General features: G+C 41.6%; 1 protein-coding gene across 18 annotated transcripts in view; it reads left to right on the forward strand.

Annotated features, from left to right (window-relative positions):
• The window catches only part of PRPF18 (pre-mRNA processing factor 18), a 72,724-nt gene that overhangs the window by 36,936 nt on the left and 23,662 nt on the right, over positions 1 to 12,126 (forward strand). For 2 of the 18 annotated variants that reach the window (XM_020881338.2, XM_020881339.2), the window contains one exon: positions 2,742 to 2,978. The exons of the other annotated variants lie outside the window; for them this stretch is intronic. In XM_020881338.2, coding sequence (XP_020736997.2) covers positions 2,742 to 2,855 — 114 coding nt within the window. In that variant the 3' untranslated portion in view covers positions 2,856 to 2,978. Of the gene's footprint in view, positions 1 to 2,741; positions 2,979 to 12,126 lie in introns of those variants that run through there. 18 annotated transcript variants of the gene reach the window in all.

A 12,126-nucleotide genomic window follows, 5' to 3' on the forward strand; every position in this document is an offset into this window, starting at 1 on the left:
GGCACACGCTCAGTCTTGTCTGACCCTTTTTTGCAACCCAATGGACTGTAGCCCACCAGGCTCCCCTGTCCGTGGAGTTTTCCAGGCAGGAATACTAGAGTGGGTTGCCATTTCCTCCTGCAGGGGATCTTTCTGACCCAGAGATTGAACCTGAGTCTCCTGCAGCAGCAGGCACATTCTTTTCCACTGAGCCACCTTTGGGAAGCCCTGTCTTAAAGACAGCATGCCTTTTTAAAATAGTGGTTTGATTACCATCTTATAAACTTTTTTCTTTTTTAAAATATGCCTAGTATTTTAAAGATTTCTGGTTTATTTTGGAATAGTATTTATTATTATAGCTATACTGTGACCTCCCTCCATTGTTCTTCGTTTTTGTAAAAAAAAAAAAAAATTATTTTTGGCTGTGCTGGTTTTTGCTGTGCTTGTGGAGTGCAGGGGCTGCTCTCTGGTTGTGATGTGTGGGCTGCTCATTGCAGTGGCTTCTCTTGTTGTGAGCTTGGACTCTAGGGCACAGGCTCTAGTTGTGGCGCATGGGCTTCGTTGCTCTGCAGCATGTGGAATCTTTCTGGATCAGGGATTGAGCCTGTGTCTCCTGCTTTGGCAGGCGGATTTGCCACCTCTGAATCACCAGGGAAACCCCAGTGTTCTTTCTTTTTAGCTTTTCTCCTTCCATTCCTTTTTCCCCAAGGTGATTAGGGAATACTGGTGAACATATTGTATCTGAACTTTAGGATGGTGTTTGACCTAAACATAATAATATTCTTGTGTACAGATGTAAATATAAGATAACCAGGTAGACTCAGCCTGTTGAGAGAGAAGCCATGAGGACTGAGTGACGAATCCATGTCTGTCTGGGTGGATGCTGGTGAAATGCTATGGGGTTCTTAGTGACCTCAGCACTCTCCTGTCCAACAGTCTTCATGACCAACTTTGATGACTCTGCCAAGAGGTATATTTGTCAGATTTACAGACAGTAAGAAACAGAAGGGATAGGGTGTACATTCAGATGGAGAGGAAATTTGTGTTCTGGAAGTTCTTGACAGACTGAAGAAAAAGGCTGACTCTAAAAAATTAATACTCATCTTATTCTAAAAGATAATGATGACCATAAAGAAATTTGAAACTCAGTTGCTTGAGCAGTTTGAGCAGTGTATATCTGGTAGAATTAGGGAATTTGGTGGACTATAAGTACAATAACAGTATTGTAGTATGGCTACTGGAAAGTCTAATGAGAGCTTATGCTACGTTGTTAGAGAGACATAATAATTTAATTTAGTGTACGTTCCACAAGGCAGGAGCATAGCTCACTGATGTGTCCTCAGAGTCTAGAAATAGTGCTTGTGGTGGGTGCTCAATCAAGATTTGCCCATTGAATGAATACTCAGAGGCAAGAGAGGTGAAAGTCTGGCTTTTATTCTAGTCCTTGAGAAAGGAGACTCTTGTTGGGGGTCTGGGTAACTGTAGATAAAGAGAGAACTTTGTGGTGGAAGAGAGGTTAAATTTGTCGGCTATACAGTTAAGGCCCTGGTGACTCAGTGGTAAAGATTCCACCTGCCAATGCAGGAAATGCTGGTTTGATCCCTGGGTCGGGAAGACCCGCTGGAGAAGGAAATGGCAACCCACTGCAGTATTCTTTCCTGGAGAATTCCATGCACAGAGGAGCCTGTGTCCTTGTGATCGCCAAGAGTTGGACATGACTTAGCGACTAAACAACAGCAGCAAGGTGTGGGAAGAAAGACGCATTTCTAATCAGTTTAAGGAAGAGATTCTTCCTTTTTTAGTCTTTTTGTCTTGAAACAATGGTAGACTGGTAAGAGGTTGCAAAAATTATACAAAGAATCTTTTTTTAACAGGCAGAATTGCCCCCAAATAGGAGTAGGGCTGCTTTAGAAGATATTGGGGTGATCCCTACCACTTGATATTTGAAAGAATATGGTTAACTATTACCTTTTTCTGGTCTGTTGATATCTCTGGATCCTCTCTGCTGTTTTCCCTAGAGGCCATTGCTTAAACCTGAGGTTGCAAATTCACAGGATAGTCAGGTAACGAGTGAGCTGAGTGGTAAGAAGTCCCTGACCCTCTATCTGATTTATATTTTCCTACTTTTCATGTAGACACAGAAGCAGTATTTCATTTTCCTGTCAGCTCTGTGATGAGAAAGGGGGACAGCTGATTAACAGTGTTGTTAGTTCCATTGTACTCCAATATAAAATAAAAATTTAAAACCGTGGCAGTGCAAGCACAGCACAAAGTGTCAGCTACATCTTAGCCTTAGCATCACTGGTGTCACCTCAGTTCATTGTTACTTCGTAGGAATATTTTTCTAATGTCGCTCCATCTTCTTTCATTTTTTAGTGAGATGCCAGAATTCTTAATTTTTTAAAAAAGCATATGCTCCTATTTTTAAAATATTGGCAATAACAAAAATGAAAAATTAGCAGTTTGTGAGGCCAAATTAAGTGCTAGTTTTTGATCTGTCTTAAACCCATGGTGCAGCTCAAGGCAAAATGCTGCCACCCCCATGTTAGCGTTTTCTGAAATTCTTGATTACAGTTAACTGACTGATTTACTAAGCTGTCTTTTGAGTCTCTCTCCTCTTATTTTGGTATTCGGGTGAAACAGATTTGAAATATTCCTACAAAGGGACTGTTTAAATATATGAATTGAAGTTGAAGTCAGGGAGTGACCCACTTTTTCTTAAAGGGTCGGATAGTAAATACTTTATGCTTTGCACTTCGTAGGTTTCTGCTACAACTCTCCAACTATGTGAAAGCAGCCAGTGGCCGTGTTCCAGTGAAAGTCCGTGTATAAAAGGGATGAGCAGCCTGGGGGGCCGTAGTTTGTTGACCCGGTAGTCAGTGTGTAAACCCAAACCTTTTCATCGTTAAGATACTTGCTGAGGAGGTAACTGTGAAAGTCACTTAATAGGGTATTTTCTTTCTAAATTAAGATATAGTAAACCTCTGTAAGTAGTGAAACATGTAAAGTGTACTGATCTTAATTGTACAGCTCAGTGATTCTTCGTGTATGTGTGATTTTGTATCCAGATGTAAAACACGGTCTGGATAACAGGAGGTTTCTAGCAGCATCACTGAAGTTTCCCTCATTCTGTTCTGAGTCTAAGCCCTCTTCCCATCAGAAGTAACCATTATTTTGATGTGTGTCGTTATTGGCTAATATTGCCAGGTCTTGGGGCATCACTTAAATGAAATCTTGCAATGTATAGACGCATTACTTTTTGTATAGAAATACTGGTAAGAAATAACTGTTTTCTGAAATACGGTGAAAATAATTCAAGGGGATCTTTACTGGGGCTTCCCTGGTGGCTCAGCTGGTAAAGAATCTGCCTACAGTGCGGGAGACCTGGGTTCGATCCCTTGGTTGGGAAGATCCCCTAGAGAGGGGAGGGGCTACCCACTCCAGTATTTCGGCCTGGAAACAGTTCAAGGGGCTCTTTACCATAACATGATTTCATCTTTGGGTATTATGCAAACCTCTGTGGAATTTAAACTGTGAAAGTTGTTTGAAGTGTTCTCTTTCTCGCAAAATTAAACACACCACAGGGAGGGTTTTCTCACCATGCAGATCAAAGAGAAGTTGAATAGCGTATTAGTTAACTGCAAATCTCAGATGAGATGGGACTGTTGGTAGGAACTTCAAGGACTTTGGTCGGTCTGCCAGATGCAGAGGTAACCTTTGGCCCCGATTTGGGTAAAGCTTCTCCACAGATTACAGGAAGCTCTTCATTAGTTAGTCTTGATAATTCAGTCATTTCCAGATATCTCTTGAAAAGGTTCATGTTGTGACGGTTCTTTACTTGTTGGTAAAGAAGAGCAGGACAAAAAGCTGAAATTGACCTCACATGGTGATTTGCCCTCCAGATCCAGTCCATCCTTCCTTACCTGGTCCTGTCCCTTGTGCCCTGGAAACCTGGCTTTCATGAACAGTGACAGGCTCCCTTGCCCTCTGACTTCTGAATGGGGCGGGCTGTGAGAGAGATGGGAAGGCATTTTGTAGGCAGGAGAGGAACGAGTTTGGAGTGTTTATTTTCCTGGCTTCCTCTTGTGGAGTCACTGTACCCCTCCTCAAGATCTGGCCATCTCTGTCTACTTTCAGTTACCACTTTCATCCCTCACCCCCTTGGAAACAGGCGGGTCGTGGCTTCAGAGTATTGCCGGCTGGGGGATGCTGTACTGTCTCTTGTTGGTCCCGGTCTTGCCCAGACCTTTGTAAAATCCTTGGAACTACTACCATCATATTACCCAACTTGAGTGTGCCCTTCCTTTTCCTGTGGATACCCTTCCTAAAATTTATGTAGATTAACTGCCCTGTGTGCTGTTTCAACACATGTTTCTTTGGGAATTAGAAGATTAAGGAGTAATACTCATTCCAAATAATTTTTCTCAAGTCTTCATTATTCCAAAAGGCAAAATGTTCCATGATACTCTGCTTTGGCAAGTTGTGTCCGGTAACCTCAAGTTTGTAAATTCCCTGGTGAAAACATCATTCCAGCATTTTATGTCAGATATTTATATCTGCATTTCAGAGTTTGGCATATTTCATCTGGACTTTGCTTGATTTGTTTTTGTGAAACATTTGTAAATTTATAACATGTTCATGTATTGCTGAAAATGGTATAACAGAAACATTCGTTACTGCAGGGAGCAATCACAGCTTGATCCATGTGCTGGGATACACAATATCATTGTTTGTTGGTAAACACTCTCTGTGCATCAGATTCTATGTCACACATTTATGGTTCAAGTGGTGGTATCCTACCTTCTGGCATCCTTGGGTCTGAAAAAGCATTTCTTAAAGGCAGGTTACTTTGGTAACAGTTTACCCATTTAATAACTTCCTGGCATATTAAAACAGATATTTAGAGAAAAATACTGCTGGCATTTCTCTTTCATCTATATTACCTCCAAAAAAATTTTTTTTAAGTTTATTTTTGACTGTGCTGGATATTTATTGCTGCACGGGTTTTTCTCTAGTTGCGGGGAGTGGGGGGCTGCTCTTCGTTGGGGTGCACAAGCTTCTCCACTGTAGTGGCTTCTCTAGTTGCTGAGCGCGGGTTCTAGGTGTGCAGGCTTCGGTAGCTGTGGCCTGTGGGCCTGTCACTGTGGCTCACAGGCTCCAGAGCACAGGCGCAGTAGTTGTGCATGCCCTTAGTAGTTGTTCCACTGCATGTGGGATCTTCCAGACCAGGGATTGAACTTCTGTCTTCTGCATTGGCAGGTGAATTCTCATCACTGGGCCTCCAGGAAAGCCCTACATTATCTTTTAATACCATAGAACACTGAGTGTTGGTGCCATGATGTTTTTTAGCTGGGCAGCTGAACAGACATTTTACTTGGAACATTAACTTATATGTCTCAACCACATGCATGAGAAAAAAAAAGAAAAGATCATCTTGCACTGTGAAGTCCTTGTAAAAAATCTTTCCTCAAATTGGTCATTCGGCATATATTTACACCTACTTTGATTAAGTAGGTGAGTGCTATTTCAAAATGTAATTATCACTTGTCATTTGATACTACTTTTTATGAAATGATAAACTTTTGAATTTGTAATTCTGTTCATTTATGGAACAAACATTCAGACAGGTAAAAATGGGACCAGCTCTGTTCTTACCATAAACTCGAGAAGAAGATTAAGTTAATCCCAAACCGAGTTTTCTTTAATTTTCCACTAAGTCCTGCAGAGCTTGAGCAATTGAATACATTTGGCAGTTGCATTGGGACTCTTCATTGGAAGCTGCATGAGATTGCTTTTGTCCCCAGCAGCTTGATCCAGATCAGAAATTGAAAAGTCTGGAATGAGTAATTTAGATCCACTCAATTTTAATCATATACACTTGTGGGAAAAGAATTCCTGTGGACACTTTTTGAAGGATTGGCCTTGGTATATACATGGCTATGAATATTGAAAGTGTAGAAATTTTTATTAAGGACACATTTTTAGAAAATCACACTTCGGGTTAAAGGTGTATTCCATCGAAGTTAGGGTTAATTTTTAACTATCTCATGTTAATTCATTCCTTTATTAGAACATTGGCAGTTCATTCAGTTCAGTTTAGTTGCTCAGTCATGTCCGACTCTTTGCGACTCCATGAACTGCAGCACGCTAGGCTTCCCTGTTCATCACCAACTCCCAGAGCTTCTCAAACTCATGTCCAGTGAGTCAGTGATGCCATCCAACCATCTCATTCTCTGTCATCACCTTCTCCTCCCGCCTTCAATCTTTCCCAGTATCAGGGTCTTTTCCAATGAGTCAGTTCTTTGCATTAGGTGGCCAAAGTATTGGAGTTTCAGCTTCAGCATCAGCCCTTCCAATGAATATTCGGGACTGATTTCCTTTAGGATTGACTGGTTTGATCTCCTTGCTGTCCAAGGGACTCTCAAGAGTCTTCTCCAACACCACAGTCCAAAAGCATCAATTCTTCAGTGCTCAGCTTTCTTTATTGTCCAACTCTCACATCCATCCATGACTACTGAAAAAACCATAGCTTTGACTATATGGGGTAAAGTAATGTCTCTGCTTTTTAATACACTGTCTAGGTTTGTCATAGCTTTTTGTCCAAGGAGCAAGTGTCTTTTAATTTCATGGCTGCGTCACCATCTGCAGTGATTTTGGAGCCCACCAAGATAAAAGTCTTTGAGTGTCCTATCTGATAGAGTGCCTGATGAACTATGGATGGAGGTTCATGACATTGTACAGGAGACAGGGATCAAGACCATCCCCAAGAAAAAGAAATGCAAAAAGGCAAAATGGCTGTCTGAGGAGGCATAACAAATAGCTGTGAAAAGAAGAGAAGTGAAAAGCAAAAGAGAAAAGGAAAGATATAAGCACCTGAATGCAGAGTTCCAAAGGATAGCAAGGAGAGATAAGAAAGCCTTCCTCAGTGATCAATGCAAGAAATAGAGGAAAACAACAGAATGGGAAAGACTAGAGGTCTCTTCAAGAAAATCAGAGATAACGAGGGAACATTTCATGCAAAGATGGGCTCAATAAAGGGCAGAAATGGTATGGACCTAACAGAAGCAGAAGAGAGGGCAAGAATACACAGTCCATGGTGTTGCAGAGTCAGACATGACTGAGCAACTTTCAGTCACTTGCTCACTTCTTGGGGATGGTTTTGATCACTGCCTTCTGTATAGTGTTAAACCTCCGTCCATAGTTCTTTAGGCATTCTGTCTATCAGATCTAATCCCTTGAATCTATCTCTCACTACCACTGTATAATCATTAGGGATTTGATTTAGGTCATACCTGAATGGTCTAGTGGTTTGCCCTGCTTTCTTCAATTTATTTCTGAATTTTGCAATAAGGAGTTCATGATCTGAGCCACAGTCTGCTCCTGGTATTGTTTTTGCTGACTCTGTAGAGCTTCACCATCCTCAGCTGCAAAGAATATAATCAGTCTGATTTCGGTATTGACCATCTGATGATGTCCATGTTTAGATTCGTCTCTTGTGTTGTTGGAAGAGGGTGTCTCTTCATTCTTTCTGGAGCTGTTTCCCCACTTTGCCCTAGTAGCATATTGGGCACCTACCAATCTGGGGAGTTTATCTTTCAGTGTCATATCTTTTTGCCTTTTCATACTGTTCATGAGGTTCTCAAGGCAAGAATACTGATGTCGTTTGCCATTCCTTTCTCCAGTAGACCATGTTTAGTAAGAACTGTCCACTGTGACTGCTGTCTTGGGTGGCCCTACATGGCATGGCTTGTAGCTTCTTGAGTGAGACAAGCTTGTGATCCAAGTGATTGGTTTTCTGTAATTGTAGTTTCTATTCTGTCTGCCCTCCGATGGATAAGGATAAGAGGCTTGTGGAAGCTTCCTCATGGGAGGGACTGACTGTGGGGAAATCTGTGTCTTGCTCTGATGGGTTGGGGCCATGTTCAATTCAGTCCCTTAGTCATGTCCGACTCTTTGTGGCCACATGGATTGCAGCACGCCAGGCCTCCCTGTCTGTCATCAACTCCCGGAGTTTACTTAAACTCGTCCATTGAGTCAGTGATGCCATCCAACCATCTCATCCTCTGTCGTCCCCTTCTCCTCCCGCCTTCAATCTTTCCCAGCATCAGGGTCTTTTCCAGTGAGTCAGCTCTTCGCATTCAGATGGCTAAAGTATTGGAGTTTCAGCTTCAACATCAGTCCTTCCAATGAATATTCAGGACTGATTTCCTTTAGGATGGACTGGTTGGACCTCCTTGCAGTCCAAGGGACACTCAAGAGTCTTCTCCAACACCTGCAGTTCAAAAGCATCAATTCTTCAGTGCTCAGCTTTCTTTACAGTCCAGCTCTCACATGCATACATGACCACTGGAAAAACCATACCCTTGACTAGACGGACTTTTGTTGGCAAAGTAATGTCTCAGCTTTATCATCTTAAGCGTACAGTTAAGTGTACCATCTTAAGTGTACCAATTAAATGTACAGTTCATCAGACTTCTTAAAATGCAGAATATTTTCCTGGAAACAATGCTGATTTAAAAAAATCAACCCCGTCACTACTGCGAGGGGAGAAAGTCATTCAGGAGTCACCAGTGAGGGGCCCGTGGAGGACGCGGACGCTTAGCACTTAGGAAGGGCCGTGCTGTGGGGTGGGCCCACAGTACGGAGGAGTGCTTGCAATTAGGGTAAGTTGTCCAGGGGTTCCTTCTCCCTGTGCAGGTGGGCCCCCATTCCTGTCTCCCCTCTCGCAGAACACAAACTTCTGAGGGAGTCTACCCTCAGGCAAGGTGAGATTCCCTACTCACTCAGAACAGACAATTCAAGTGAGAGTGTGTGTGACAAATGGGACCTCTGTGTCCTCTTCTCCTTTGGTTCCTCTGATGCTGGCAGCTGGGCTTTTACTGCCAATTCAGGAATGGAAGAGTTCTTCTCTGAACTGACCCGAGAGAAAAGCTGTACAGTTACTAACATTTAGCATTCCAACACTGAAAAAACTGGCTTACTGCCATATTGTCCTAAAATGAAGTTCCACTGACAAGCCCTGCCCTTTCAGTGAGTTTCCTTTAGCTCCTTATTGCCTTACTCATAAATATGCGTGTTCATTTAGGATCTCAGGTGTTTGGGGAAGTTTCCAATATGAAAGACCGAGACCAAACCACATAGTAAGAATGGAGTTGAGAGCAACGGAATTATAGTATATGGGAAAGGAAAAAAACCCTACAATTAAAAATTTAGCTAGTATTCTTAGATAAAGTTGTAACCATGAGATAAGAATAGTAGGTACAAAAAGAGTCAGAATCAAATTGAGCTCTCAGAAGTTAAACGTTACAGCAGAAATTTTAATAATTAGATAAAAGAGAAGATGAAGAACTCTCAGAAGTTTAGAAAATAAGAGAACAAAGGAGTCAACCTATAAGGTCTGCAGCTATTCAAATTCTAGGGAAAGGAGAACAGAGAAATTGGAGGATAGGAAATAAAGAATTAACGCAAAGTACTTCCCAGAACTGAAGGACATGCGTTTCTAGAATGGAAAGAAGAGCTCACCGAATGCATGACAAATGAGCAGGAAGAGTCTCATATTGAGGCTCAATATAATGAAATATTGGAGGGCCAAAGATAAAGACGAGATATCCAGTGCTTCTGGAGAAAAACAGGTTGCTTACGAAGGCTCAGGAATTAAAATGCCCCCATACTTCTCCTTCCAGTACTGGAAGCAAGAAGTCAGTGGAGTAATGGCCTTGTGGTGGTGAGGGAAAACAGTCTCCCAGCTCTGAATTCTGTTCCTATATGAACTGTCAATCAATACTTTTAGACAGGTGGTGGCAAAAATTTGGCTCAGCTTGTGTCACATACTCTGTGTCACATTTTGTGTCACATTCTCTGAAGTCATAATCATAGCTGACACTTACATGCTGTTTATTACTATGTGGTCCTTGTAGCAATTTAGCGTATGTATTCTCTCTTCTCTCACATATGTAATATGAGTGTGATACTGTGATTTCTGTGCTTTACTAGTTGGGAAACTGAGGTATGGAGAAGTAAGTTCGCAAGGTCCCACAACGAGTAGGTGGTAGGATTGGGATTTGAACCTGGGGAGTCTTAACACCTCCACTATGTTATGTTGGGTCTACTTGGAGGATGTGCTCCATCAAAACGAGGGAAACAAACACAAAAGATCCTGGAAATAAAATCCAGCACACGAGCAGGGCAGAAGGAATTCCCAGATGGAACATGAAGGGATGCTCCAGGATCGTAGCAGTACAAGGAGGTCTGGAATGCAGCTGATCTAGACTGCAGCAGAGAGTGGGCCCAGACGACCTGTTGTCCTTGGTCATGTTGGGAGTGGTCTCACTGTTGGAGAAGGAACTGATAGTTACACAGAAAAGCAAAAAGTTAGGGGGAAATACCCAAGAAAAAGGATATTGAGTCTGTTTTGGACAGTATTTGTGTAGACATTATGAAGTATATCCTGAATATGTGTTCACTGAAAATTGTGATTTGTGGAAGGAATGGGGAGATAAAGGTGTGTGTGTGCTGTGTGAGGCCAGTGTGCAGGTGTAAGAAAATTAAATTTTCAACTTTGGTAGTACTGATAGAGAAGAAAATAAAAACTAGAAAAAATCAAGCACTATCAATGTAGTGTTTAGAAATACAGCAGTAAATACCAAAAGAAACACTTCAGAGATTTGAAGTGTTTGCCTTTGCAATGCAGGAATTAGGGATTGGAAAAGATGAGGCAGGGGACTACTATTATTTGATACAAGAACTATGTGATTAAAAAATATGTATATATAATAACATGCACACAAAACATGGCATTATCCTTGGCTTTTCTCCTTCTCAGCCCACATCAGCAAACCGTGATGGTTCCATATTCAGATTACATCTGGAATCTGATCCCTTCACCATCTCCACTGCCCCCACCTGTTCCAGCCACCAGCCTCTCTTCTCTGGATGGTTGCAGTGTCTCTGCTCTGAGCTCATTTCCTTGCCTCTCTTGTTCAGTATCTGTACAGCACCCAGAGAGATGCAGTTAAAATACAAACCAGCCTGTGATGCTCAGAGCGTTTCAGTGGCTCTTGCGTTCAGGGAAAGCCAGAGTCCTTCTGGTCACTTCTCACACCAGGCACACCTCTCGCCTGCCTTATCTTCTCCATAGTGCTTAGCATCATTCAACACATTCGACATTTACAGTCATTTTGTTTCTTGTCTGTCTTACACCTTTTCTCGTCTTCCTTTATTAGAATACATTCTCAATGAGAATGGGGATTTTTCTCTTATTCTCTGCTGTAGTCCTATAGTCTAGAACATTGCTTTGCATATAGTAGGTCCTGAATAAGGATTTATTAAATAAATGTATTATTTTTATATAAGTAAAAACTATATTTAAGAATACTACTGATTTTAAGCTATTTGCAGTAAGCTAAGCTAAGCAGGTTGTTATCTTATTGGTTTAAGCATCTTCAAGCAACTTGAAACTAAAATCATGAGAGATCTAGTTGAAAAGATTTGTTTCCATTTTGAAAATACTCATAGGCTATCATGAGATTATGGCCCTTTGAAAAGCTGTGCTGGACGCTGGCAGTCCTTATTGCAAACATTCCATGGTAACTTTATGATGGTGACTCTTTTAATATTTATTTTTAAATCAGAGAATCAGTTTAGTGAATGTATCTAAGCATCACGGTCATCTTCTGTAAAGACACAAACGCCTAAAATTCTAATCCTGCAGTGTAAGGAATATGACCCCCTCTTGTTTTACCATCAGTTTGCCTTTATTGGTTCTTAATAATTCTTGCCGTGTTTTGCTGTGGACTGAAGCTGTTTAGTCTTTCATCAGAGTGTTCCCTTTCCTGGCTTTGCCTCTCTTCTCACCTGTTCCTTCAAGAAAATTTAGGATCCTAGATTAACGATATCGCAGACATTTTCATGGATTTCATGTATCCAATTCTGCATCTACATAATTAGAATTCACAGTAGGCAAAGCTGGTCTAAAGCCAGAAGGGTCTTTATCTTTAAGCAAATACCCTATTAGGGTACAGGATACAACAATAAAAAGCCAGGAACAAAGCAAATTCCCTGGTCTGTCTGTGCCAGCACGTCTTCTTTCTTGGAAATGAGCTGAAAGACAGCCTCCCTCCACAGTCCCAGTCCTTATGGACATAATAT

This window comes from Odocoileus virginianus, chromosome 9 (genome assembly GCF_023699985.2).
Source record: "Odocoileus virginianus isolate 20LAN1187 ecotype Illinois chromosome 9, Ovbor_1.2, whole genome shotgun sequence".
In the NCBI taxonomy this organism is placed as follows: Eukaryota; Metazoa; Chordata; class Mammalia; order Artiodactyla; family Cervidae; genus Odocoileus; species Odocoileus virginianus.